The sequence below is a fragment of the Hypomesus nipponensis genome, chromosome 8 (genome assembly GCF_054491055.1).
Source record: "Hypomesus nipponensis isolate SF chromosome 8, ASM5449105v1, whole genome shotgun sequence".
NCBI classification, from domain to species: Eukaryota; Metazoa; Chordata; class Actinopteri; order Osmeriformes; family Osmeridae; genus Hypomesus; species Hypomesus nipponensis.
In genome coordinates, this window is record NC_140368.1 from 6,222,892 (window position 1) to 6,250,053 (window position 27,162).

The 27,162-nt window shown below is 46.8% G+C and overlaps 4 protein-coding genes and 1 long non-coding RNA gene across 14 annotated transcripts in view; 3 read left to right on the top strand and 2 right to left on the bottom strand.

Annotated features, from left to right (window-relative positions):
• Window positions 1-11,463, top strand: part of tmem108 (transmembrane protein 108) — a 33,233-nt gene extending 21,770 nt beyond the window's left edge. The window contains exons 3-5 of the mRNA XM_084703846.1: window positions 6,324-7,715; window positions 7,877-8,031; window positions 9,461-11,463. Of these exons, the coding sequence (XP_084559972.1) occupies window positions 6,324-7,715; window positions 7,877-8,031; window positions 9,461-9,577 (1,664 nt within the window). The 3' untranslated portion in view covers window positions 9,578-11,463. The remainder of the gene's footprint in view (window positions 1-6,323; window positions 7,716-7,876; window positions 8,032-9,460) is intronic.
• A 703-nt stretch (window positions 11,464-12,166) lies between these two features.
• On the top strand, window positions 12,167-16,065 carry cdv3 (carnitine deficiency-associated gene expressed in ventricle 3). 2 transcript variants are annotated; one of them, XM_084703813.1, is made up of 6 exons: window positions 12,167-12,306; window positions 12,391-12,647; window positions 13,002-13,078; window positions 13,210-13,343; window positions 13,506-13,668; window positions 13,770-16,065. In XM_084703813.1, exons 2-6 carry the CDS (start codon window positions 12,450-12,452, stop codon window positions 13,894-13,896), a joined length of 699 nt encoding a protein of 232 aa, XP_084559939.1. In that variant the 5' UTR covers window positions 12,167-12,306; window positions 12,391-12,449; the 3' UTR covers window positions 13,897-16,065. The 2 variants fall into 2 exon arrangements, with proteins under 2 accessions (XP_084559939.1, XP_084559938.1); XM_084703812.1 differs by having other exon boundaries at window positions 12,182-12,647.
• Window positions 16,066-16,472: 407 nt separating this feature from the next.
• On the bottom strand, window positions 16,473-18,269 carry LOC146274899 (uncharacterized). The gene is made up of 4 exons (XR_014766389.1): window positions 18,127-18,269; window positions 17,148-17,219; window positions 16,789-16,860; window positions 16,473-16,618 (listed from the first exon to the last, which is right to left on the bottom strand). It is a non-coding gene; the product is annotated as an uncharacterized LOC146274899 (long non-coding RNA).
• A 22-nt stretch (window positions 18,270-18,291) lies between these two features.
• kif9 (kinesin family member 9) lies at window positions 18,292-25,551 on the top strand. 2 transcript variants are annotated; one of them, XM_084703832.1, is made up of 21 exons: window positions 18,292-18,592; window positions 18,669-18,775; window positions 19,009-19,174; window positions 19,269-19,375; window positions 19,484-19,714; window positions 19,897-19,980; window positions 20,114-20,206; window positions 20,384-20,531; window positions 20,708-20,772; window positions 20,887-20,964; window positions 21,085-21,153; window positions 21,473-21,577; window positions 21,776-21,831; window positions 22,105-22,195; window positions 22,374-22,510; window positions 22,626-22,772; window positions 23,322-23,530; window positions 23,605-23,784; window positions 23,877-23,992; window positions 24,306-24,410; window positions 24,565-25,551. In XM_084703832.1, exons 2-21 carry the CDS (start codon window positions 18,680-18,682, stop codon window positions 24,664-24,666), a joined length of 2,385 nt encoding a protein of 794 aa, XP_084559958.1. In that variant the 5' UTR covers window positions 18,292-18,592; window positions 18,669-18,679; the 3' UTR covers window positions 24,667-25,551. The 2 variants fall into 2 exon arrangements, with proteins under 2 accessions (XP_084559958.1, XP_084559959.1); XM_084703833.1 differs by having other exon boundaries at window positions 24,568-25,551.
• The window catches only part of scrib (scribble planar cell polarity protein), a 57,681-nt gene continuing 55,388 nt past the window's right edge, over window positions 24,870-27,162 (bottom strand). For 7 of the 8 annotated variants that reach the window (XM_084703829.1, XM_084703825.1, XM_084703823.1 and 4 more), the window contains one exon: window positions 26,790-27,058. In XM_084703829.1, the coding sequence (XP_084559955.1) occupies window positions 26,922-27,058 (137 nt within the window). In that variant the 3' untranslated portion in view covers window positions 26,790-26,921. Of the gene's footprint in view, window positions 27,059-27,162 lie in introns of all 8 variants that reach the window. The other variant, XM_084703828.1, reaches the window with a different exon arrangement.

The window sequence follows — 27,162 nt, forward strand, 5'->3', positions numbered from 1 at the left end:
CCTTCTCCCCCACTCTCCTCTTCCTCCTCCCTGCTCTCCCTCCACCTTCTCCCCCACTCTCCTCTTCCTCCTCCCTGCTCTCCCTCCACCTTCTCCCCCACTCTCCTCTTCCTCCTCCCTGCTCTCCCTCCACCTTCTCCCCCACTCTCCTCTTCCTCCTCCCCCAGGAGAGAGCTGGGCCAGCACAGCATGGAGTGAATATGGATGTGTGTGTGCATGTGGCGTGGGTATTTTTGATGGATGGTTCTGCATCTGTGCTGGGCCTGTTTTGGGGGGGGGGAGGGTTGGGTTTTTCCCCAGGATCTCAATGAAACGGCGTGACTGTGACTGGAGCTGGCCCCTGATGATGCAGCACTACTGGACTGCAACGCCTGCAAACTTAGGCATATTTTCAATGCATGTGACACATACACTCTCTCTCTCTTTCCTTCTGTCACTACTTCTCTCTCTCTCTCTCTCTCTTTTTCTCTGCTCTGTCTCTGTTAGGTGACTCCTCATTAGAGATAAACACACAATAACAATCATATTGCTCAAGGATTCTGTCATTGTTAATGTTGTATTTATCACCACAGCTATGTTCTAACCTCCAGTCTCAGTGACTACGTACTAAATATTGACCGTGTGGTTCTGTGGCCCCCTGACATTGACCCTAATGGTGAGTGATTGGGGGACGGTGAGAAGGGACTGAGCCTCCATTGGATCAGTGCACAAGAGGCAGGCGTTCCCATGATTTATTGACGTCCCCCGAGATGTCGTCAATGGCAGACTTGCATGAATGTCACAAGGCTTCTTATGCATTCAAAAACAGACCTAATTCAGCAGGTTTGCTGCATAAATTGCCCGGCCCGTTATAAATCTCAAGCCCTCCTAATGGGAGTAAGTTGGCGTTTTCGTTGACATAAATCAGGATGTTTTATCAGTTATTTTACCTGTGGTTCTTGCTGGGCTCTGTTGGGCATCAGCATGTGTGATCAGGTGATTATCAGTTGGGAGGCATGGTGACTATAGGTTGGGTGAGGAGAAAACGACAGCTTGTCTTACTTCTTGCTGGCGCACAGGGTCTCCTCAGGTCAGGGTGAGACATGAGGAACACCTTCAGAAGGCCGCTCACGTATCTCTCTCCCCCTCTCCCTCCCTCTCTTTCCCTCTCTCTCTCCCCCTCTCTCTCCCTCTCTCCCTCTCTCCCCCTCTCTCTCTCCCTCTCCCTCTCTCTCTCTCCCTCCCTCTCTTTCTCTCTCTCTCTCTCTCTCTCTCTCTCTCTCTCTCTCTCTCTCCCCCTCTCTCTCTCCCCCTCTCTCTCTCCCTTCCTCTCTCTCTCTCTCTCTCTCTCTCTCCCCTCTCTCTCTCCCCCTCTCTCTCTCTCCTCTCTCTCTCTCTCTCTCTCTCTCTCTCTCTCTCTCCCTCTCTGTCATATGTGTCCTTCTTTGTCAGATGGTTCGAATCAAGATCACAGGAAATAATGAAATGTTATATCCTTCCATCACCTCTGAATACATCGTTTTGTCAGTTGGCTGTTGGCTTATGTTGCGTCACCCAAGGTTATGGAGTCATTGATAAAAAGGGAAAGACCTGTTGTGTACTGGTAGATATCACCCTGTGTGTGTAAGTGTGCCTAGCTTGAGACTCGTGTGAACTTACAGTTCCATAGGAACAAGAAACGAGCAAAATAAGGAAAGCAGGAAGGAAAGAAAGAAAAGTCCTGAAATTGTTTTGCAAGAACAATGCTAGCAGACTGCAAACATTTACTCAACAAATGATCTTACCACACACACACAGACACACACACACACACACGATGCACACACACGATGCACACACTCACACACTCCCACCCCAACTCTCTATTGTCTCTGCTCACACATGCATTGCTCCTTGTTTTTCTTCAAGCGTGTTTCATCACACCCTCCTACTTCCCTCCTCCTCCGTTCTTATGGTCTCCAGTGCCTCAACTTGCTCAATAATGGATGTTAATAAAAACCTGTTCTTTCCTGCCCCCTCTCTCCATCATCTTGCTGTTCTCTCCTCCTTCTCCATCCCTCCTTCATCTATTTGTGTAATCGACTCCCAGCACCCTGTGTGGACAGTGTGGAGTGTGTTGGGGGGAAGGAGCCTGGCTCTCAGTCTCTGCCCATCCTGCTTCCTCTCTCACTTCATCAGCCACACACAACCGCCACTGAGACAAATGTCTTAGCCTCCCACAAAGTACACACACACACACACCCACACACTTTTAGATACTTCCTGAATGCTTCCGCCCACACAAGTGCACATGGTTATTTCATGCTATCCTGCTCTCTGCTGTGGGCTGCTACACGATTAGATGCGTTAGTGTGAGCGTGTGTGTGTGTGTGTGTTTGTGTGTGTGTGTGTTTGTGTGTTTGTTGTCAGATCACTCCAATGACTGACTATAAAGACTGAGACGACACTGATTTCCCGAAGCATATGAAGAAGCCAAGTACAAGATGTTGAATATTTAGTGAGCGAACAAGCATAAGAAATGTTTTTGATCCGAGCGAACTTGAAACGCATTTTGCCTCATTTAACATCAGAGTATTCAATAAAATATGATTTTACTAATCTTCATAGTCCCAGATGAATATTAAAGAGCTTGTTTTTATCAGACGAGGCGGAACTTGCAGGGCATAAAGATTCTGATCATAGACTGTCTGACACAGGCTGGTGGTGTTTACAGAGGGATTATGGGGTGTACACATGTGTGTTTTAGTGGCGGTTTATGAGTGTGTGTCTCAAATTGTGTGATTGTGGGTGTGCCACACTCTGTTTGTGCATGCCTCCTTGTGTGTGTGTGTGTGTGTGTGTGTGTGTGTAAGGGGGGGGGGGGTGTATGCTCCCAAACAGTGTGAGGCCATCTCTGATGTAAACTCCACTTTGTAGTGAGCGGAGTCACAGTTCATGTTTTATTCATTTCCAAGCAAAGTTTCAGGTTGCCAGGTTGTGACAGCGGGGGCTGGCCACTGATTGAGGGTGTGATTGAGGCCAGACCACAGCGTGGTAAACACTGTCTCTCTGCTGGCCCCAGATACACCCCTCTTCCTCGCTGCGTCTGTCGGCTGTCAGCACACAGCAGCACAGGTCTACAAACGGACAGCAGCTCTCCATAGACAACACTCCGGACAGAGCAGGTCTTGTTATCATCGCCACCGGGTTTGCAACTGTATCTCCTAGTCCCAGAGAGACATATATTATGTAGTGTTAGTGTCCTCACCACAGTTAGGTTTTGATGCTCTTATAAAGGGGTCAGGGTTCATGTTACCCCAGATCGACAATGGCCTACATACAGGAGTGCAAGGCCCTGCGGTGCGTTTGTTTGTTCTCTTCAGACGTCCTGGAGGAGCCCTCGTAAATCACGCCTTGTGGTGTGTGTTATCTCCCTGTTATGGGTCCGCACTGGGCTCTGTGGATTAGCAGCGTGACAGGCATGGCAAATGGAATCTGAGGACCCCTGTGTGTGTTTGTGTGTGTGTGTGTGTGTGTCCATCTGTTATCATGTGAGTGCATGATCAAGAGTGTGTGTGTGTGATAGCCTGTGACAGTGGATGGGGAGTATGATTCATGAGTTGAAGGCAGACTTTAAAAGGATTTCACAAATAGAGTGGCTGGGTCAGAGCTGAATGACATGGGGATGTTTCCTGAAGAACACAGCTCTGTGTTCCCCTATGTTCCTCTGTTCCCATTTCCCCCTGTGTTCCCCTGTGTTACCCGTATTCCCCTGTGTTCCCCTGTGTTGCCCTGTGTTCCCCTGTGTTCCCCTGTGTTACCCGTATTCCCCTGTGTTCCCCTGTGTTCCCCTGTGTTCCCCTGTGTTGCCCTGTGTTCCCCTGTGTTCCCCTGTGTTGCCCTGTGTTACCCGTGTTCCCCTGTGTTCCCCTGTGTTGCCCTGTGTTCCCCTGTGTTGCCCTGTGTTCCCCTGTGTTCCCCTGTGTTACCCGTATTCCCCTGTGTTCCCCTGTGTTCCCCTGTGTTCCCCTGTGTTGCCCTGTGTTCCCCTGTGTTGCCCTGTGTTACCCGTATTCCCCTGTGTTCCCCTGTGTTGCCCTGTGTTCCCCTGTGTTCCCCTGTGTTCCCCTGTGTTACCCGTATTCCCCTGTGTTCCCCTGTGTTACCCGTATTCCCCTGTGTTCCCCTGTGTTCCCCTGTGTTCCCCTGTATTCCCCTGTGTTCCCCTGTGATGCCCTGTGTTACCCGTATTCCCCTGTGTTCCCCTGTGTTGCCCTGTGTTCCCCTGTGTTCCACTGTGTTCCCCTGTGTTACCCGTATTCCCCTGTGTTCCCCTGTGTTGCCCTGTGTTCCCCTGTGTTCCCCTGTGTTCCCCTGTGTTGCCCTGTGTTCCCCTGTGTTCCCCTGTGTTGCCCTGTGTTCCCCTGTGTTCCCCTGTGTTCCCCTGTGTTGCCCTGTGTTCCCCTGTGTTCCCCTGTGTTGCCCTGTGTTCCCCTGTGTTCCCCTGTGATGCCCTGTGTTACCCGTATTCCCCTGTGTTCCCCTGTGTTGCCCTGTGTTCCCCTGTGTTCCCCTGTGTTCCCCTGTGTTACCCGTATTCCCCTGTGTTCCCCTGTGTTCCCCTGTGTTACCCGTATTCCCCTGTGTTCCCCTGTGTTGCCCTGTGTTCCCCTGTGTTCCCCTGTATTCCCCTGTGTTACCCGTATTCCCCTGTGTTCCCCTGTGTTGCCCTGTGTTCCTCTGTCATCAGAGTTCTGTTTGAGATGCTGCCCGTTCACCTGCTCAATATACGATCTCTGATTGCTGTCACAAGCCTTCCTTCACCACTTATTCCCTCTTGTGGTTTCTCTGTTCATTCATGTTGCAGTTCTTACACCTCTCCTCTCCCTTTTGTGTTCTTCCTGCCTCAGGAAAACAGAAAGTGGGTTTCCATGGTAACGAAGACCGCACCGGGCGAAGCGATGGCTGTAACACCTGGGTCACATGGATCAGTGAATATCTCTGTGTGTGTGTGTGTTAATGATTGTATCCCTCTATCCCACCATCTCTCTTCCTGTCTTTCTTTACCTCAGCTCAGATGTACATTTAGATCCATCCCAACACACTCTCACCTTCACTCAATTTATTTATCGATCCACCTTTTTTTTCTTCAAATCTCCATGTAACGCTCTTTAATCTCCATCACTCCATTCACTTTCATTGGAGTTGTGTTCATGCCCAGCGACGCCTCGAAAGCTCTCGTAGTGGAACATGTGGTGTGTCTGTGAAGGCCCCAGTGAGCAGGCAGCACAGCGTCTCTCTCTCTGTGTGTGGCAGCAGGCTGAAGGCTGATGCCCAGGCCACCAGCAGTGCACTGGGATCCTCCCACTGGGAGCCTTATTGATGTGTTCCCATTAGCCATGTTTAACTGTGTCAATAAGACAAGGTGGGGGACGGGGGGAATAAGCTAATGAGCCCATCCAGGTTCCTGCCTCCCTCTACAGTCACTCAACTCTCTCTGTCTTTCTCCCTCTGTCTTTCTTTCCTTTGATCTCAATCGCCCCCCCCCCCCACCTCTCTTTCTCTTTCTGTCCCCTGCCCACTGTTTCTCTGTTCCTCTGAGCCGACTTGAAATAGCTGCTCATATATGTGTGTATGTGCTGTGTGTTGTGAATGAGCCTTGGAAAGCTGTCAGATTTATCTGGGGGAGTTGATTCAATCTTTCTCAGCATATCAAAGTGTGCACTCTATGTTTATTAGCCTCATTAGCTCTGTGAAGTGGTTCCATAGAGCTGCTGTACCTGAAATCCACACAGTTACTATTACTGGTCATGTTAAGACATCTTAGAGGATGGGCTGATTTTAACATGTTTAGTAGGTAGCAGGCACAGTTGTTTGTCTTGTTTCAACAGGTTGCTGATAATTTACTCAATGTCTGGTAACACTTATGCATACTCACGTACACACACACACACCACACACACACACACACACACACACACACTGCAGGCCCACTCACACCACACATGCACTGGGGGACATAATAAGGTTAATAAAGCAATCCTGTCAAAGGCGAGTGACAAATAAAGCAGTGGAAGTGATTCAAGCTTTTAATGTGTGTAATGAATTCAAGACACGCCTCTCAGTCCTCCTGGGCAGATGAACACTATCCTAGCAAGCAGGTCACACTGCCTGTGCTGAGCTAGGCTAATCTGGGGAACTCTGGAGAACAGCAGACTGTTACACTTCGACGGACAAACACACAGATACACACCTACGTACCCACACAGTGTTTAATTCCTGTCATTCTCTCTCTCTCTCTCTCTCTCTCTCTCTCTCTCTCTCTCTCTCTCTCTCTCTCTCTCTCTCTCTCTCTCTCCCTCTAGGTGTTATAGCTATCCTGGCACTGCCACTGGGCCTGGTGTCGTCTAACCAGGAGCTGTTCCCTAGCTACGCACCCCAGGACCCGGTATCCATGACAGCGGCACCCCAGAGCGCCCCCCTCCCTGCCCCGACCCACGCCCCCCCAGACACACAGCAGGAGGGCTCCAGCAGCGGGGACTGGCCCACGCAGGGGGGGGGTGCGGGCATCATCCTGCCCACTGCCACCCTCAGTTTCATGGGCTGGCAGCATGCCCTCCCCAGCAGCCTGGTTCCCTCCAGTAAAGACAGCTTCTTAAGCGCTGCAGATCAAGTGAACCCCAACACTGTGAGCTCTGCCAGAGCCGACTCCGACAGCCTCGTTCTGCAGAGTGAGCCCCAGGCTCAACCCCAGCCTCAGCCCTCCGGCTCTGATCTCACCAACTCGGTCAATGTAGCTGATGCTGTTAGCCCAGATACAGATCCTCCTCCCTGCACTAACCAGGCCAGCGGCCTCCCCAGCCACCCCTGCACTGCTGTCCCACATAGCGAGGAGGCGTCCCTTCACTCAGGCTCCACCCTGCCCCCCGCCCCTGCACCCCCCACTGGGAGAGGGGACCCACTGGGTGTGGAGAGACCCATCTCCTCCCCATCCCACAGTCTGGACCCCCAGGATCTGGGTATAGAGGAACCCACTGACCCCAGCCAGCCGCTCCGCACCACTGAGCTCCAGCCTTCATCCCTCTCCTCCCTCTCCTCCTCCTCTTCCTCCTCCTCCAGGGCGGAGGCTGATACTGCGCCAGGCCAGACACTCAGGGAGCCCGCTCAGACCAAGCTCGAGCAGGCCCCGGCCCATGCCATCACACTGCGTGAGGTGCACCCCAGTCTCAATGAGCCCCCCACCTCGGAGCTACTGGTGGACAGCCCCTCCGACAAGGCTCCTCCGCCCACCATCCCCCCTTCCTCTCCCCCAGATTCCCTTATCACGCCTACCAGCCTAGCCCCTGAGCTCAAGCTCCATCCAGTCTCAACCACCGCCACTGTAACCAACCACAACAAAACTGAGGAGGCTGCCAGTAGCAAGGATGCCCCTCCCCCTACTACGCCGCCTCAGGGTAACGCCACAGTAGAACACGGCCCCCTGGGGAACGCCACGGAGGGGGGGCTCCTCTCAAACAGCTCAGCCCCGGACTCCCCAGGATCCCAGGGCAACAGCTCTGCAGACTCTGAGTCCCCCTCCACCGCCAGTGGCAACTTCCTCAACCGGCTGGTGCCCGCCACCACGCGGGATCCCTGGGGCGTGGGGAACGGGTCAGGGCCGGCCCTCGACTCCTCGCTGGGGCGCGCCACCATCTGCCTCAGCAGGATAGACATTGTGTGGATCGTGCTGGCCATCAGCGTGCCTGTGTCCTCGTGCTGTGAGTAACACATCTCAGCAGATCGGCACTTAGCAGCTGTCTAAGAACAGCTACACATGTACATGGCTCAGATTGTGAATTCGGTTGGCAAGACACAAATTTGTGTGGGCAAAGCTGACCCCTCTCTCTGTCTCTCTCTCTCTCCCTCCCCCTATCTCCAGCGGTGCTGCTGACTGTCTGCTGTATGAGGAGGAAGAAGAAGTCCTCCAGCCAGGAGAACAACCTGAGCTACTGGAACAACGCCATCACCATGGACTACTTCAGCAGGCACGCTGTGGAGCTGCCCAGGGAGATCCAGTCTCTGGAGACTGCCGAGGTATGACTGCCAGGATTGGCCACAGGGCTCTCGACTTCCATTCAGTTTTAATTTCAGTTTTAGCGTCCGTCAACAGATTTGTTTTGCTATATAATACACCCCCCTGCTGTTGAGTCGGCAGTACTGCAGGTTCAAAATGGTGAAACTGTCTCCATATCTGTCATGCCCATGGCGTCCCATCTTTTAACAGTCATGCTTATGTCACTAATCACGGAATGTATCCTCTCCTATCCCTGCTTACTGAGCGCCTCTCCTTTCCTTCTCATTCCTCCTGTTATTGGTTTCCCTCTCTCTCTCTCTTTCTCCATCCATCGTTCATCCCTTGTGCCGGTGGTGCAGGAGTGTGACGAAGAGGCCAGGATGTGTTTAGGCTGCCCCTGGTGGTGATACGCAGGTGTCCTGTTCCGGCTTCGTTCCTTCTCTGTAGAGCAGCCTAGATCCTTCAGATCATCTAGAAGACACTCTAGAACCCTTTGAAAATAGCTATACTGCATCAGACAAAGTCAAAACCTTTCATGTTCCTCAACTTCCTATTAATCCCCGTTGTCTATCTTAGTGTGTCTCGTCCCTTTCTCCATCTTCTCCTCCCTCTCTTTGTTGTCTTTCTGTTGTTTTCCACCAACTCTGTTGGCAACTGCTCTGCATTAATGCTGAGTCACTTGCACCAGAATGTTTCTCTCTTTCTCTCCCTCCTCTCTCCTCCTTCTGTTCTGCTGCTCCATCTTCTGAGTCACCCCTCCCTTCTGTCTTTTTCCCAAGCCCCCCCCTCCCTCCTTTCTCTTGCTTTATCCGTTCTCTCATTCTGCAAGACTTTAGGAGCCACATATCTTTTGTCATCGTATGTTCTCTGTCAAACTGAGACCCTGAGAGGCAGAGAAAGAATGAAGCTGTTTCATTCTTGCTATACAACCCCTTTGTATAGCAGTATAGACTTTCAAATTAGCTAGCGTCTGTGATAGTCAGACTGATACTGAAGGATCAATTCATTAATTCTGAATTTCAGAATGACTGAAGTATATCAAGTATTCGAGAACTAATAGTCCAGTATTTAATAATAGGATCCTACTGTATGAAGAAGCTGTTTGAATTACTGATTGTAGATTGAAACATTTTCAGTTACTCTCACGTCCAGAATGACCTGATCTGAAAGTGACCTTTGGGATTCACACAAAACACAGAATCTCTCATGTGTTCTACAAAAAAACACAAAACATTTCTCCCTTCTTGTGGTAATCTCTGAGATAACTAGATGAGTAGATACGTGACAGTGACAACATGTCTCTGTACAGATATCACCCATACAATCTTGGTGGATCTAGATTCACAAAGAAAGGAGGTTTGTGTTTTTGTACAACAAGGAGCCACGGATGTGATGTTTCTTAGAGAACTAAAAACGTGGATCCAGGATGATATATATGTGTGTTGACAGGAGCAGGAGACTTGCCTCCCCCCTAATGGAGACTACAGTGATAGCGGCGTGGTACTGGTGAACCCCTTCTGCCAGGAGACACTCTTCATCAACAGAGACAAAGCATCCGACATTTAGAGACAAAGACAACGGTGGCCACATCATCCTGCACTAGCACGAGACTGTCAAAATAAAAGTCCCCTCCCCAAGGCTTACTCCCTTTCTCCCCTTCCTGCTGTCGCTGTCATTTTTATACATGTGATAAATCTCCAGAGACTCTGTGCTTTATACTGTATATTACGACTTCAAAGAAATAGAGGAAGACTGAAGTAAACACAGTATTTACTAGGAGAGGGAATCCAACAATATTTTTCTGATGTACATTTTCTACAGATGCTTAATTGTGATAAAGGTTTTTATGTTTTTATAAAGATACACAACGTTTGTGGTTTCAGTTGTGTTACAGTGGCTTGATGGTGAGTGCATTGTGGATGTTGCCACTTTCTGCTTTGGAGAGAAAATGCTGTAGAAAACAAACAAAACTATACACATTTTAATTTCTTTATAATCAAACCCAAAACACTTATTAAAAAAGCCTGTTGAACTTGAATTCTGCACCTACGTACTTGGGGGAATACAGAGGTTTGGAGTAAGGTTTTATGAGATTGGGTTTTAGTAGGGGAAAATACAAGTGTTGTAGTTTGATCTGTTGTCTCTGGAGGGGTGCAGCAAGGAGGACAGAAGAAGAAATAGCTTAGAAGACTGGGGTGTCTGCAGACCGAATGGAGGTGACCTAGAATGGCTTTTCCCCTTGTGTTTCACCAGCCTCTCTGCTGAGGGACCACATAGATGTCTTAACTTCATTTGTCAAGCTGTTAAAGCTTCATATGTGCTAATGTGGTTTGTGTGTGTGTGTGAGAGAGAGAGAGAGAGAGAGAGAGAGAGAGAGAGAGAGAGAGAGAGAGAGAGAGAGAGGGACGCAGGGTGACTGTGCATGTATGTAAGTGTGTGTGTGTGTGTGTTATTATTTTACATAAAACGTATAAATTGCAAGTGCGGAAAGTCACACATAACCGAATAAGTTTTAAAAATGACACACACACAGAACACCGTTTTTCAAAATACAAAGATGTGATACACAATTTCAAAGCTTGAAAAGCTTCAATGTTCCATTGTCTTTAAAAAATATATAATTGCCTACTTTAATGTGTTTGTTTTATTACAGAAAATTATTTGTTATGATATACTATGATGTAATGAAACTGAGCACATGATTACTGTTCAATTATACATGCCGATATATCTAAATGTTTGTTCAATGTATGTATGTGTGTGTGGGTGTGTGTCAGTCTGACTGCTAACCTGTCAGTCTATCTGTGAGGATTTGTGTGTTATGGAGTTATGGTTGAGGCGTGCAATGCAGGGGAGTTTCAAATCCTCACCATCCTGAAAAAATACCTTGACCAAACCTTTTCCATTCTCCCTCAGTAAGTAGGCAACAGTTTTGTCAATGCAAATGAACTGTGTGTATTACTGTAATGTACAGGTATAGAATGGTGTGTGATTATAACTGACCAATAAAAGCATTGAGCTATTTTATCCTGAATATCTACTGTGAGCACATGCAGACATAGTTTAAACGTTTTGTTTCAGTGCTCTTTTTTTGCATCAAATTACAGTCCTTTATCATCTTTTACTTTTGCTTGTCTCATATTCTGTCTGAAATTGTTGAATAGCCTACTGCCTGCCTTTGTCTGGTATTGCTTTTTTGAGAATTGTTGACCAGCTCAATCATAATAATTTCTGTTGGAGGTTATGTTGAAGTTATGTTACACACATACAGGCTTGCTAGACGTTTGTCATTGCAGTGGGCCTATGAGTGAATACTTCAAAATATGTAGAACGTTTAAGGGAAGGTGTGGCAGTATCTTGTGTTCAACGTTAGGCCTATGTCTTTTTTTGTATCGTAGCATACACTGTGTACTTTTTACTGCTGAGCAATAAAAGACAAAAGCTTGGGAAAACGTGTCTTGTTTGTCAATAAGAGTTGGATGCTCCCCTCCCCAATGCATTTGTACACAAAGAACAAATTAGAGACATGCCACGCAGCTGATAGGTGACAGACAATGTAGGCTACTAGGCCTATATAGGCTAAAAATCTTGCTGATAGCAGCCAAACTATTCAGTGCGGCAGAAGGTTCTTTGTGTCTCTGTTCTCCGTCCGGCCAATGTTAGTATAGATAGAGGTGTATAACCCTGATCATATGTAGGTCCACCTAATGCCCAGTCTGGTCATTGTTGCTCTTTCAGTTATAATAACACAAGAAAAGATGAGCTTTCCTTGTTTGTTCCAATGTGGATTGCATGGCAGGTAATTCATGTAAACTAGTGGATAGATAACATGTTACAGTGCACAGTATTATTACAAGGTATACAGTTAGGCTAAGCTTATATTTATTTAGTTAGCCAAAATACAATGGTATAGAACCCTGCTGACATTTTAATCATATACTATCAAACAATTATGTGATCCCTATTAAAGCATTTTCAAATAGTGATGTATGTCTGTAATTTTTCCGGCATTTATTTTGTCACATAAAAAAACTCGTGTTGCTCTTCCCACCGCTTTAATGTGATGGGGTGGAGAAAACCTAACCGCGATGTATTGGCTATTGAGTTTGTCCGTCTAACTTGGCTCTTGAACGTTTCCGGGGCAACATAAGACGTTTCCCTTGTGCATCCGGCTGAAGCTTCAGTCAGTCGTGTGCAATCTCACAGTGTGGAATGCCAGTCAGCCAGCTAAGCTACCTAGCAAATGTGGCATTGAAAGACAGGCGAGCGGAGTGGCTGAATTGAGATAATATCGCGTAGGTTGAAACCGTTTAATGTTGTTGATAGTATAAGAGATTAGTAAGACTTTTCAAATCTATTCAAACTGGTTAATTTTACAGATCAAATTCAGATTCGTCACTCGGTTGCTACAAGCTAGCTAGCGGCGTTTTCTTTGAAAATGGCGGATGTTGCTACAACTGGCGGTGCGGAGAAGAGCTTGGATGATTTCTTTGCCAAGAGGGATAAAAAGAAGAAGAAAGAAAAGGGGAAGGGGAAAGAGACGGGAGCTGGGCCCACCCCAGTTGTTCTAAAAAAGAACAAAAAGGAAAAGGAGAAGTCAACGAAAAGTGAAAACCAAGATGCGCAGATTGAAAGGGTAATGTAACGTACCCGGTCGTGCTAGCTAGTTTAGCGAGCTAGGGCGTGGGCCTTGTTCAATTAAAATGTCATAGATAGCCATTAGATGTTTTTACTTTTTTTGACTTGTCATTGTTGAGAGACAATGGTATGAATGTGTAGATGCTTTTGCTAGCTTTCGTAAGCAAGTACTAAAAAGGTTTCCTTTGGGAAATACTATGTGCACTCCAGCTGTTTACGGGTGATGTACATTTGCCTTTTCGGTTGACACATTTTTAAACGACGAGAATAAACGCATTTGGATGCCTTACTGTCAGAATTTAGAGGCTTTCAGGTAGTGAACCAGCGTTATGTTCTGTGCTTTTGTCTTCAGGAGGACGAGGAGTGGAAAGAGTTTGAGCAGAAAGAGGTGGATTACAGCGGCCTCCGACTGCAGGCTCTGCAGATAAGGTAAAATGGAGGGACATAGGGGAGGGCCTCATTTGGCTGTTCTTTTTGTTCGTATTTTTTTACCTGCTGCCATGTCTGTGCCCCTTTCACTTCCCATGTGTGCCTGACACGTTCTCTGGTTGATGTGGCAGTGATGAGAAGGAGGAGGAGGAGTATGAAAGGGAGGAAGTTGGGGATGATGGCGAGATCATCCTGGTCAGTGGAGACAAATTTTCTGGACCTTGGAACAAGTCTGGCTCAGCTCCAGCTGCTTCTGCCCCTGTGGGTATGTGAAGCCCCTTTCTCATCACAATAGAAATCACGGTCCATGTACTGTTTTATGTTTTATCAAATTACACAATATAACAAGATGTATTGTATCCGATATGTCAAGTCAATATGTATAATTTCACGAATGAATGAATGGTCATTCTCTCACTGCCTGCAGAGGAAGTGGAAGTACCTGAGTCCAAGCCTTCAGGAGTGTACCGCCCCCCAGGGGCCAGGCTGACCACCAGCAAGCGAGGCCCCACCCAAGGCCCCCCTGAGATCTTCAGCGACACGCAGTTTCCCTCCCTGGGTGCAACCTCTAAGCACGTGGAGACTCGCAAGTACGTGTCTTGGCGGCACCTGTGAAGCCGGCACAGATGTTGACGTGGTTTTATAAATATCGGTTGACGCATCTGTTGATGCGCACATGCTTTGTTTGCAGGGATAGAGAAATGGAGAAGACCTTCGAGGTGGTGAAGCACAAGACCCGTGGCCGAGAGGAGGGGGGGAGTGCTTCTATGCAACAGCTGCAGCTTGACAACCAGTATGCCATCCTGGGGGCCAAGTAAGCCCCTCCCTCCCCACCCCCCCTTCACATCCTGCGCGGTCCTGCCCAGTCCCCTCCCCTCTCCTCCCCCACCCCTTCCCTCCTGGAGGGAAACTGAAATACAGCTGTGGTGAACCAGACCCCTGTCAAAGCTGGTGCTACCACCACCACACTGAACCTTCTGTCCCTTTTGACACCACAGAAAACACACACACACACACACACTCTACATTGACACACTGTCACCCAACACCCATAGGCATGCACACATGATATTGATGCGTCATACAAAACACACAAGCTTTTGGAAGGACTAAAGGATCGCAGCTAAAGGGGCTGTGGTTACAGAAACAGATCGATTCTACCTGATACACCAATATGAACAGCACTGCAGCAGCAGCAGCAGCAACCGAGGACAACAAAGTTGTCTGTTGTGGATCGTAGTCAGAGCAGCAGTCGTGTGGTACGGCATCTCTGAACTTCTCAACTTGCTAAACTTTGATAAAGCCACAGAGGATCGATACCCGGCGAGGTGATGATTTTCCGAACTTCTGTTGAAATAGATATATTTTTTGCGAAGATCGTTATAATCCAGAACTGCACATGGTTTTTTGGGGTGTGTGTGCGCGTGTATTTGAGTTTCGGTTTGGGGCATGAGAGGAAAGTCGGGGAGGGGGAGAGACTACCTCATTGGCAAAGCTGTGGCAGCCATTTTGTCTGAGCCTCAGCTTGAGTGAGGAGAGGAAGGGGGAGGGGCTTCCATCTGGCCCTGCAGACCAACACCACCATGCTCTTACACCTAGACACTTGAAGACCCCTTGTTTTCCCTCAGTAATGAGATCTGTGGACAAGGAGTAAAGGCTGTGGTCCTCTATATAGAATAACTATTTAAAGTGGCCTTACTGTAAAGAGAAGCTGCTTTGTCCTCTGAAGAAAAGCCTGCTCGCACGCTGTCTTCACAGGCTGTTGGGCAGCCTGTGGATCTTGCCACTCTGAGAAAAACCTCAGTTCAACAAGAATGTAGTGCCGAGTTGTAGTTTGAACAACTAACAACTAACTGCCCCGCAATTCATATCCACTGTTTTGACTTGCTACCCCAAATTATGAATTCCCACCCCCCTCAATTTGGATTCTATAACATCAGAACACCAATTATTAAAGATCATTTCTAATCTGAAGTCATTCCTTTTGGTAAATGTGTTGACTTTCTGCATTGTTTGTTGGTAGCTGTTTTTCCAGTGTTACCACTGTTTTTCTGTTCTTCGAAAGGTGTAATGTGGAGGGTAGACTTCAAATTGTTACATATAAAGACACAGCTACCTATTACAATTACCCAACTAATTGACACCATCTGAATTCCCCAAAGGAAATGTGATTTTGTTTAGCGTAATTCTGATAAAAAAAGTATAGGCTTTTGCTTTACCCCCAATCTGTTGCATTGCTAATGTCCCCAAACTTGATTTATAAGCTTTGCACCACAAGACATCCTCTTTTCCCCACCTTGAAGGTTCCATCCCTTGATAAATAGGCCTCAGCACTTACTGGTTTACCTGTGTTCGAGGAGGAAGCCTGTATGTTATTCTCATTTCTGGAGTGATTGTTTGTCTTTCCTGTTTGGCACCAAACCCACTGATGTACTCTATGGACACAAGATCTAGGCGCTGTACCAATTCTCTACAATGCATCTTTGCTTCCTCTCTGATCTTAAATGGCTGGATAGGTGGAAGTATGTGCCTCTACACAGCTGATACCAATCCTGTCTGATTGAAATCAGTGACTTTTCCAAGGAAAGGAGAATTTGAATGGTGCCATTCTAGGATCAGATGGTTTGGATCAACTGTAGCATGTGTTCCCTAGGTGGAGCCAAGTGTTAGGAGGGCTAGTTGTCTGTCAATGGCTATTCAGAATGACCCTGGATCTAGGCCTGTACATGCTACAGCCAACCCTTCTTATCACTGTAAAGTCATATGTTGATCGAGACAATGATGGCTAGCTCGCTCATGGCTAGCTGTCTGAAACATGTAGAAGATCTCAAGCAAAGCTCTTTCAAAATATTACGGAGTCTCGCTTAAGGAGTGTCAGGGTTGGAGAATTTAAACATTTGGACGGCCTGACCGGCCAGACCACTGGCTGGATTATGACTGAAAACACTTGTGAGATGTTTAACTCGAAATAAAGTTGATCCTTGTGATTGGTGTTTTGTCTGAGTCTTTAACTTCAAATAATTTCCATCCACATACTACATCATTTACTATTTTGATGTGTTATCAAATTGCATGGGCTTAAAAGAAAGTATGTTTAAATGCCTTGCTTTACCAGGATAGACAAACTTGTCTTCAAGCCAATATTTTAAACAATCTGTACTGCTGTCCCAACATTGATGTACTTTCTTAACTGCGTACATCTTAACTTGAAAGATTTGTATGTCTGTTGTAAAGACTCTCCATAACCATGGAGAGCTGCTGCCATGAAATGTCCAGAACACTTATGTACACTGATAGCAAACATCTCTGTTTATGGCTGAAAACCGTTATTATCTTGGCCACTTTTCAGTAATCCCACACTGGTTCAAGTTCAAATACCACACCAACAGCTAAATACATGTAGTCTTTTTATTTGAAGGAATAACAAGTATTGGTGGATTAATTTATGAGTCAGTGAAATAATACCTTAATTAATGAAAGAAAAAATGAAGTCAACTGGCTGGTTTCTCTGGGTGTGGTGGAGGAGTTTGTAGGTGTCATCTGAGGACAAGGAGAAGATAAGGTGTCAGGACAAAAGAAACAGCACACGGGCTGGTTGCTGGAGGGTTATTGCAACATACTTGATGCTAATTGGATGTGGCTTTAAGGGAGACTTGTGGGGGTGACTATTGGGATAATAAACCGTGTATAAAAATATTCACTTCACAAACCAGATTTTCCGTAGTTTCCTCAGGTTCAAACCCTGCCTCATTTTCAAGTGGATGGTTGACTGAAATAAAGTCCTGGATAAAAGAAGTTAGTCACTAGAACACCTACAGTAAAGACAATGTAAATCCCAATTTGTTACCCAGTCTTCGAATTAAATGTGACTTAAGAAAGACTTTAAACAATACTGTTAAATAATTCAATTTACAAAGCATAACGTTACAAATCATTTCTCTGATGTCGCGGGATATAGCCAACTGAAGACTTTGTTGATTTATTGCAGCACTTCTACAATAACATTTAGAAATCTGTCCAGCTGTATCTTACTTGGTACAGCCCGACGTGTGCACGTTAAAACACTCACCACTGGAAACGGTGCATCTTTTGGCTCGAACCCTGCATCATTCTCAAGTGGTCGCCTGCTTCCTATTGGCCACTGGGGAACAGTAATAAAGTTGGCAAGAGGAGTTCTTAGACTGTTCATTGAAATTATAAAGTGGTATAGACAACCTTTAACCAGAGATGGCAAAAGTACACACATCATTCACTCAAGGGGAAGTACAAATACCCATGTTTAAAAAAACTGAAGTTGAAGTACTGACTACACTTTTTCACTCAAGTTAAAATAAAGAAGTATGGATTCTGACATATACTTAAAAAGTAGTCATTCATATTACCTGTATTAGTGGTTTAGTAAAAGGTGGTCAGAAAATTTTTACTCAAGTATAGAAACAACGTAATTCCCATCTCTGCAACAACAGTGTAATCACAGTGTAATGATTGTGCAACAACAGTGCAAAACAGTGTAATGATAGTGTAATAACAGTGTAGAAAATGTGATGACAACATAACAGTGTAACAACAGTGTAAAACTGTAAAAAGTGTAGTCACATGATGACAACCACAGTGTGATAACCGTACAACATCTCTGCTGAAAACGTAGGAGGACTTAAGCATTTCTCCTAACCAAATATAAAAACACACAATTTGTATTTACCTTGTTTCAGAAAGGTCATTGACACTACACCGTTACACAACAATGTAAACATCAAAATACACTAATGCTAGACACTTTTTTAATCCATCCCATACTAAACCTACTGTTTCGATCGACCTAAATTGTAATAGAAAAGTATGAATAGTCGATTACAGGACACATTTAATTAGCACCTAATAAACTAGAATTTCTGTCGGGATAAAAAAAGTTCATTTTAACTGTACTGTATTTTGCACAATTTAAAACAAGTTATCATTGAGCCTATATTTACATTTAGTCATTTTTTAGTCATATTGTGCCCTTAGGCGAGGCAGTTTTAAATTAAGTAAACAACTTTATTTCTTACCAAAGAAACCGGTTTTCCAGCTTCAACCAGAATATGACCCAGCAGCAGACAGAACAGAAGTACACCTCTCACCTGGACCTGCATGACAGCCAATAGGCTAGTTCGTTCGAATCAGTGATTTCTGTTCATTAGGAAAGTCACATGGCTGGATCCATGGCCAATGGGCTTACGTTGTTCACGAGCAGGGATACCTTCAAACTCGTGATTGAACAAATTGCTGTTTGTTTAACCTAATGTTTTTACAGTCTTCGTTACCGCAAATGGGTTTGGGCTGTCTGTTCGATGTTGTCTGACTGGCTGGCCATCCGATGTTCCTTTCGCTTTTAGGATCTTCAGATACGTTTACCGTTACCATGACAATGGAAATCAACAGGAGGAATGTGTAGCTTGGAAGTCGGCGATGTTGGTTTGATTTTAACCAGCCGATCCGAGTTTAAAACAAACATTATGCCTATTGCAAAAACAGGTAAGACTCTGTACTAATGCAAGATATGTTTATGTACATGACATAGGCCTGAAAACCTGAAATTGTACAATTTCAGACTAAGGCGCAATGAGTGCTCGCGGCAGTGAAGTGAGCGTTTTTGTTCGTACTAGACCGACGGCCAGCTTTGCTCAGGAGCTCATAGAATATCTACCGGATGGACAGGTATGCCTGTGACATTTAACATTTGGTCAACGTCAAAGTGATTTTCTTTATAAAGTGCACAACAAGGCAATTCTGTTTACTGTAGTAAACCCTACTGGAGGTTGAAGTCAAGTCGTTCAACATTTCATGAATCACTTGCTGTTTACATACTAGATTGATTCTCACTGTACTTCGTTGAAGCTGAACGTGAAAAGTAAAAGCTAAATTAAAGCTATATTACATCCCTTCCCCAGACAGTGAATGTCCGCCAGAGGAAAGAGTCCAGGAAGGGGGTGGTGAACAACCAGCTGAATTCCTGGTCCTTCCGTTTGGATGGCGTCCTGCATGACGTGTCACAGGAGGATGTGTATGCCCGTGTGGGGCGAGGGGTAGTGCTCAGGGCGCTGCAGGGGTACAACGGTAGATGATCTAGCTCCAACATGCCCTCTTTTTAGCTGCTCATGATCACACTATTGGCTTGTCAAGTGGATATTTCGTTCTGTTGCTCTTCCAGGTACTGTGATGTGTTTTGGCCAGACGGGAGCAGGGAAGACGTACACCATGACAGGAGCCACAGAGAATTACAGTCAGAGAGGGATTATACCCAGAGCCCTACAGGAGGTAACATACTCCAGGCCAAGAATCACCCCCCTTTTCCACCTGAATCTCTTCCCTGTATCTCGAACTGTCTCTCCACGTATCTCACCTGGCCTCCTGTTCAAACTGCAGGTGTTCCGGGAGGTGGAGCAGCGTTCCGACCACACCTTCACCGTGCACCTGTCCTTCCTGGAGATCTACAACGAGACCCTGGTGGACCTGCTGTCCTCTGTACGGGGATGCCCAGGCCCAGGTCCAGGGGGCATGGCTGTAGTGGAGGAGCCTGGAGGGAGTGTGGTCGTTAAGGGGCTGTCCCTGCACCTAGTCCACAGTGAAGTAGAAGCCCTCAACCTGCTTTTTGAGGTATGCACTCCAAATACTATTTGAAAGATCAAAAACTAATTCAAAAGGTGTTTGATACCGTTACTTGGGAATCTCTCTTTAGCTGATAGCTCTGTGTCCAATCAATGCTGTTCAGGAGGATTTCAGCTAGTGCTGGCTAGATTCACCGGCTGACTGTACTACTGCTGTCTGTGTCCACACAGGGAGAAATGAACCGCATCATTGGAGCTCACAGCCTCAACACAAACTCCTCCAGATCTCACTGCATCCTTACAGTGCACATTGAGGTGTCATCCCACTCGTAACTCGCGCACACACACGCACACTCTCAGTATTCACATGGGACAGTAAGGTTTCATTTGCCATCATTTAAGCCATTAATTCGGGATGTGCCTGAAATGTGTCCTTGTTGTTTTACAGTCTCATTCCCGCACTTTGTCTGATGCTAAATACGTGACCTCCAAGCTGAACTTGGTGGACCTAGCAGGCTCAGAGAGACTGGGCAAGACAAGGGTTAGTCCTGAAGAACCAGACCTGCTTACAAGGCCATACCGTACAGGAGTATGACCCTGTACGGTATCTACCTGGTACAAGATGAGACAATCTCTCACCATCATTTGCAGAGGTTGCCAGGTACTGTGCATAACCCCTCTTGTGGAAACTTGGTTCTGTGTCCCTTATGTGGTCCAGTCAGAGGGCCAGGTGCTGAAGGAGGCCATGTACATCAACAAGTCCCTGTCATTCTTGGAGCAGGCCATCCTGGCTCTGGCAGACCGGAGGAGAGACCACGTGCCCTTCAGACAGACCAAACTCACCCACGCCCTCAAGGACTCACTGGGTGAGGCTCCCAAGGAACATGGAAAGGGTTATCTGTAGAACGCTACCTGTTGCCTGATGACTTGCTCGGTATATCTGTAAAGAAACTACAGTCCCATGTATCATGTGACATTTAACACACGTGTGTGTGTATGTTTGTATTGAGTGATGTTGAATGAGCAGCTTTGTCGTCTCCAGGTGGGAACTGCAACACAGTTCTGGTGGCCAACATCTACGGAGAGGCCACTCAGATAGAGGAGACCGTGAGTGTACTGTGTGTACTGGTGCCATGTAAACACATTTCAGATCTGGAGTTGACCTTACTGTAAACCACAGGTCTTGTCGCCAACCACTGTCCTGCCATGGCTCTCTTCCAGCTTTCCACCTTGCGGTTCGCCAGCCGTATGAAGCGTGTCAGAACCGATCCGGCCCTTAACGAGCACATCAACCCGGTGGTGAGACCCAAACGCCCTCGTCCGGAACACAGCTTGCATGTCAACACGGGTGTGATTGTGACTCTGATGTGATAGTGAGTGATGTGCTGTGTGACGTGATGGGATGTGATCTGTGTGTAGCTGCAGGTGCTGAAGCTGCAGAAGGAGATCCAGCTGCTTAAACAGCAGCTGTCCATTCACGACACCCTGGTGAGGCTGGGTCTTAAGTCTCTAAGCTTAGTCTGAAGTGAAGTCTGACCTTCAGTAACATGAGTAATATGTCTTATAACATACTTTATTCATCCTTTTGGGGAAATTGCATTTGTTGGTTAGGGTTACTTAACTAAAGTGCTGTAAGGGTAGACATGGAGGCACCTCATTACCATGACCATGTTTGAGTGTACAAGGAGACACAGATTCAACTGCTTTCTCTGGTTCAGTATCCTGTGACACTTGATCAGGACACCAAGTGCTGTGTGATGTCATGACTTGTGTGTGTGTGTGTGTGTGTGTGTGTGTCTATCACCAGGCCAACCGCACTGGCATGTCCTACGAGACGCTGTCCGAGACCCAGGTGGCAGAGATTCAGAGCCAGGTTCAGAGATACCTGGAGGGAAGCCTGGAAGAGATCAACGTGAGAACATCCCCCTCTCTGTCTTTGCTCTCGTTCCCTGGTGTAATGTTAAAGGGTGTAATGCAAGTGTGGTGGTGTGTAATACAAAGGCAGTAATAATGAATGCAGTTAGGCTGGTGAGAGTGTTTACTGGCCATGTTCTTACATGCGTATTCCGGCTCTCCTCTCGTCTCTCTGCTGACTGGTGTTCCTCCTCAGATTGTCAATATCAGACAGATCCAGGAGGTATTTGCTCAGTTCAAGGTGGCCATACAGTGAGTCAACATCACCTTCATTAGGCACACATCCCTAATGTCTCAGCAATGAAGAATGCCTGTCCATCTCATAGTTGAACAAGATTTGCACGGATGTTGAATCCTAACAAATGTTAATAAGCAGCTAAGGAAAAACATTTATTTTTTAAGAGTTGTATAACTCTAAAACCCCTAAATATTGGGCTGAAAATATGTACAAAACAAACTGTCCCAATCTACGGTGGTACAATGCTATGTGTGTGAGTCGTGGTGGTGCCGTGTTGTGTTGGGCAGGCAGCAGGAGCAGCGTGTGAGGAGCCAGCTGGGTGAGACCTACAGCCTGGTGGAAAAGACCCAGAGTTCCTCTGAACCTCCAGCTGCCAAGGTCAGCTCAGGTCCCCATAAACATCACCCCATCATCCTGCAAGGCTATTTAACCTGACACTGTCTGAACACCTGCTAGCCTTGCATACCTTACCCACAAATTGACCTCGAAGCATAGGGTTGGACGATAAACGTCTTGTTTAGGAGCGCCTGATTCGACTGCTGCTGTGATGTTGCAGCTGCAGGCCCCCAAAAGCATGGTGGGAGAGGTGGAGGGCTGTGGGTTCGGGGTGGGCGTGGCTGCCCCCTCAGAGAGGCATGTCCGCCCCGTGTCCCCTGACAGGACCAGAACCAGGAAGACCAAGGAGCTGCTCAGGTCAGTGTCCAACCCCAGTCCACTAAGGCTGTAGAAAAACACTGCCCCAGTCATGTCACTGACTGGACACTTCAGCATCATGACCCCTCACCCTGTTATCTGTGTGCCTGTCCAGCCATGGTAAGAAGGAGGCCCCAGGACCAGGCAGGCCAGCGGAGGATGTGTCCGGGCCGCCCAGCCAGAGGGAGCCTGAGGTCTACGAGCTGGAGACCCAGGACCCCCCGGTGCTACTCCCCGGTCCAAGAGAGCCCCCCAGGCCTGAGTAAAGACACACCCCCCCCACCCAAAATATGGATGTGCATTATAGTGCATGTTGTCCATTAAGCTATCATTTGGTATTTATTTTTATCAAAGCTTTTCTAGTGACTCAACCAAGAGTCTAAAAAGAAATTTACCTTTTATCAGTTTTATTTATAAGTCAAGTTTTATTAACCACTGAGCTATCAGGGATCATAACCTCCACTCAACATTCAAATTTGACATTGAACTATCTAGTTGTAACAACCTGCAGAGAGTTGGGGTGTCGGAAAAACCAGAAGAAAGCAGGCCTCCCCTGTTAGCTCACTGGGTTAGTGTGCATGCTCTGAAAAGCTGGGGCAGTACCGCAACAGCCTGGATTCAAATCCAGCCTTCACACTTCACACTGTATAATTTTTTTAAAATGGAATCGAATCGTCAGTTGTCAAAAGATTCCCACCCCTTCTGTTAGGTAGATTCTTGCTGGCAATGACAAGCCCTATATCATGCCGTGTTTGGGTTGTTGTCCAGTATTCCACTTCACTGCTGTCTAATACGCTGTCTTTGCTCCTAGCTCCCCTCCCAGTAAGACAGAGGCATTTGAGGACTTCAAGGCGGAGCGCGGCAGTGAGATAAACCGCATTCTGAAGGAGAACAAGGCGGTCCTGCTGGAGCGGCGGGCCCGCCTCCGAGAGCTCACCGATGCCATCAACACGGCCAAAACAGAGATAGACCACACCAGCTCCGCCCTGCAACAGTGGCGGGAGAGGAGGCAGAGCCAGGGTAGGAGACGACACGTGTGTTTGTGTGTGTGTGTCAAACAGAGTAGATCAGATCAAGGATGTGTGTGTGTGTAGGTCAGTTTGTGAGTGCGCAGGGGGAGCTGGTGCTGGAGGAGGAGGAGCTGGCGCTGGTCATGCGTCTGCAGGAGCTGAAGTCCCGGTACCGGCTGCTGTACGAGGAGCAGCGCAGCACCAAGGCTGAGGTCAGCTACTGCCACCACCTGGTGGACCAGTGTAGGGCACGCCTACTGACCGGTGAGCATCCAAACCCTGACCCCGCTAGGTGTGTACCTGAGCTAACATACCGTGAACCCAGACTGACAAATTATGTGTGTGTGTGGGGGCAGAGTTTGAGAGCTGGTACAATGAGTCCTTCCTGCTCCCAGAGGAGGTCCAGGCCATGCTAAGGATCGGGGGAACAATCCCACCTGGACTCATACCCCTGGACAAGGCACTGGCTCTGGTGGGTCAGGATTCATACACAGAGGCCTAACAAGGACCCACCATGTTAAAGCAGCCTTTGTAACCTGATACTCTGTATTAGAATTCATAAACCATAGCTGTAATAAATGAATCTACACCCAGAGAATAAAACAGGCTTCAGATGAAAGTGAACCAAATGGATAGTTTTAAGTTATCTAACCGTCTGTTGTTGTGGTAGTCATGGTTCCCGAGGAGGAGTATAATCTCAGTCTACAGCTGTTGTGGTTGTCATGGTTCCCGAGGAGGAGTATAATCTCAGTCTACAGCTGTTTGTGGTTGTCATGGTTCCCCAGGAGGAGGATGAGCAGGTGCAATGTGAGCGTGTGAGGTCTGAGCGCCTGGCCGACAGCCCCAGCGCTGTCTCCTTCTACAGCGCTCACATGAGGTCGCTTCAGCGGGTGCGTCTCTCCTTCTCACACACACACAATGTATGCACTATATAAAAGGATACATAACGTTGGAACTGTAGGCATGTACAGTACAGTGCAGGCTGCCAAGACAATCCAGAACTCCGGAGTGGTGACGTGTGTGTGTTTGTGATGGATGTTCCAGCAGAGAAGCGTGGGCAGGGCCACGCCTCAGTCTGCCTCCCAGAAGAAAAGCCCCAGAGACTCTGGCCGCACCAGACTTCCTGCCATCCTCACCATCATGTGACTGGAAGAACCAAGCATGTGGCATCTGCCCCCCATGGTCCACCAGCACCCCAAGTGGCACACCTAATGTGGCCTCAATAAAGACCCAAGATGATGGTGAATCTGTGTGTGTGTGTGTAGAGTAGCTCAGAGGAGGGTTTTGTGTCAGATGTAACCTCTTTGTAACTGTACCACGAAAAGCACAAACACACACAATGCAATGAATCAGCTTGTTAAATGAAAAGTAAACTTTTATTATTCCTGAACCACAAAATAGACTTCTTTGGTTGTACAAATTCACTAGTTACAGTCTTGGTTGAGCTCTCTGACCTCTGACCCAAGCACTCATGTCCTCTGATTCATTTGAACTCCCCCCCACCCCATCCCTCTCTCCCCATGAGAAGAGAATAACCCAAAAAGAAAAGTTCAAACAGATGCTCCTTTAAAAATGTAGTGAATCCCACTTGTGGGATGATTTACCTACGGCGAGTAAAAAAAAAAGAAAGGAAAACAAAGATATTTCACCCAATCGCAGATGTAACCATCAAACTGAATTTCAGTCAGCGAGAGCTACATGGAAAGCTATGATTAGCATTAAACTGACACGAATGCTACTCCTGTTACTGTCATGATTCTCCAACGAAGCAGTCGGGTGCACAGATCACACTGATCGGGAGAAAAGCTGAGGAAAGTTTTAGAATGATCAGAAGAAGGTTGAATTTCTCTCTAGAATTTTCTTCCTGTCTTTAGCCATTTCCCCCAGACACCTAGCGACCAATCCCACACCACACTACAGCTCGACCCAGGCACACGCTGGCTCGGTTTCAACCCAAACTTTTGCTTTCCTTTTCGCTCTGTATTTGTACATTATTCACACTGTAATAAAGGATCGTTTTTTTTTTTTTCAGTGGCGTCAGATTTAAATTAACTAAAAACAGATCATTAAAAATTGAAAATAACAAAAGAAACACCTGCTACCTTCACAAGCTAACCTGGGACCTCCCAGTTAGGAGATATGAGTGAGGTTCACTTTGACGAGAAACGTCACAACTAAAGGCAGAGAAAGTACCGTATAAATGGAGAGAAAAAAAGGCATTATAGCCGACATGTTCCCATAGTTAAGTAGAAAAGAGTAGTAGAGAGAGAAGACGTTGTAGGCGTGTGTGTGTGTGGCAAAATAGACTGACGTTCCCAACAATACCAGGCCAATCCAAGTATGGGATGTTGTTGAAAGTGTGTTTATATACTGTGTGTATGTCTACCAGATAGTCTCTCCAGTGTGGTCAAGCAACGGTAGGGTCCTGACTAAAGTGTGACCCCCAGTCTGGTCCAGGGAGACTGGATCACCTGCTCTACCACTCAACTTGCTCTCTATTCTGTCACTGAGGGATTTCATAGTGAATAGAATCAAAATCAAATAGGCTACAGCCGATATGTTTTTGCAAATGAATCATTTTTAAAGCCTTTTGTGTACTCAACAATATTGCCTTAATTTCATTACAGTGAATACAATGATATGAATCACTCTGTGGCATTTTCGCTGGAATAAATACAGGTAATGGCCAGGAGTCAATGGATTTGAGTAACACATTAAAAGCAAAATAAATTATTTAAAAAGAATACAGTTTTAAAAAGGCTATGCAGTTGCAGTGCAGTAGATATGTAGTGTTTAAAACGACCTGCACGCTCCAGACTGTGATGGTAGCAGATTCTACTCTCCTAATATGTACACCTCCCTCTCGAAGCCCTCTAAAAACCCTGACATTTATAATCTATTCTCTTAAAAACTTCCAAAATATCATCTGAAAAGTTAGTATTACAGCTACAATTCTATCTTTTTTTCTTCTCTCCCATTCTGGACATTTTCTTTTTTTTTTCTATCTTTTTTTTTTAACAGCAAAATCAAAAGATGGCGAAAAAATACAAACATATCAATCGCCTGTTAATATAATTCAGCTTCTAAAACGCAAACTGAAGATTGAACCAAGTTGGAGAATGGCCTTGAAGCATCACACTAGCTCCTGTTCCTAACCCTTCATCCTGGCATCACAGCTTTACGCCATCTAATCCCCAGACTGTAAAGGGAAGACTGGCTCACAGGATATGACTGGATGTTTATGTGGTGATTATCATCATTGTATTCTCTATGGTGGTTGCACATACACCTCCCAAAGTGTGTGTTGCAGTGAATGATCTCTCCTGTGTGTGTGTGTGTGTGGGTGTGTGCCTCAATGTGTGTCTCAGTGTGTGTGTGTCTCAGTGTGTGTGTGTGTGGTGTTATGTGGGCACGGCAGTCTCCAGGCTGCGGCGGCCTTGTCTCAGCTTGCGTTTGTTGCTGTAGAGCGCCATCTCCTCCAGGGCTGAGCTGGCGGGCAGAGCTGTGAGCTCCTGGGCCTCGGGGTTCAGGGTGGGCACTGTGGACGACACACAGGGAGAGCCAAGCTGTTAGCGACACACTTTCACACACACACCTAGTCTGACCAGTACAGACACACATCCACCCTCATATTATGCTGCA

What these genes read in the sequence shown, in the direction of transcription:
- cdv3 (XM_084703813.1), top strand. Translation starts at nt 12,450, where the DNA reads ATGGCGGATGTTGCTACAACTGGCGGTGCGGAGAAGAGCTTGGATGAT. An exon ending in AAGATGCGCAGATTGAAAGG is followed by an intron (nt 12,648 to 13,001) that starts GTAATGTAACGT and finishes TTTTGTCTTCAG; the next exon opens with GAGGACGAGGAGTGGAAAGA. An exon ending in CTGCAGGCTCTGCAGATAAG is followed by an intron (nt 13,079 to 13,209) that starts GTAAAATGGAGG and finishes TTGATGTGGCAG; the next exon opens with TGATGAGAAGGAGGAGGAGG.
- kif9 (XM_084703832.1), top strand. Translation starts at nt 18,680, where the DNA reads ATGAGTGCTCGCGGCAGTGAAGTGAGCGTTTTTGTTCGTACTAGACCG. An exon ending in TGTCCATTCACGACACCCTG is followed by an intron (nt 21,154 to 21,472) that starts GTGAGGCTGGGT and finishes GTCTATCACCAG; the next exon opens with GCCAACCGCACTGGCATGTC. An exon ending in AAGACCAAGGAGCTGCTCAG is followed by an intron (nt 22,511 to 22,625) that starts GTCAGTGTCCAA and finishes GTGCCTGTCCAG; the next exon opens with CCATGGTAAGAAGGAGGCCC.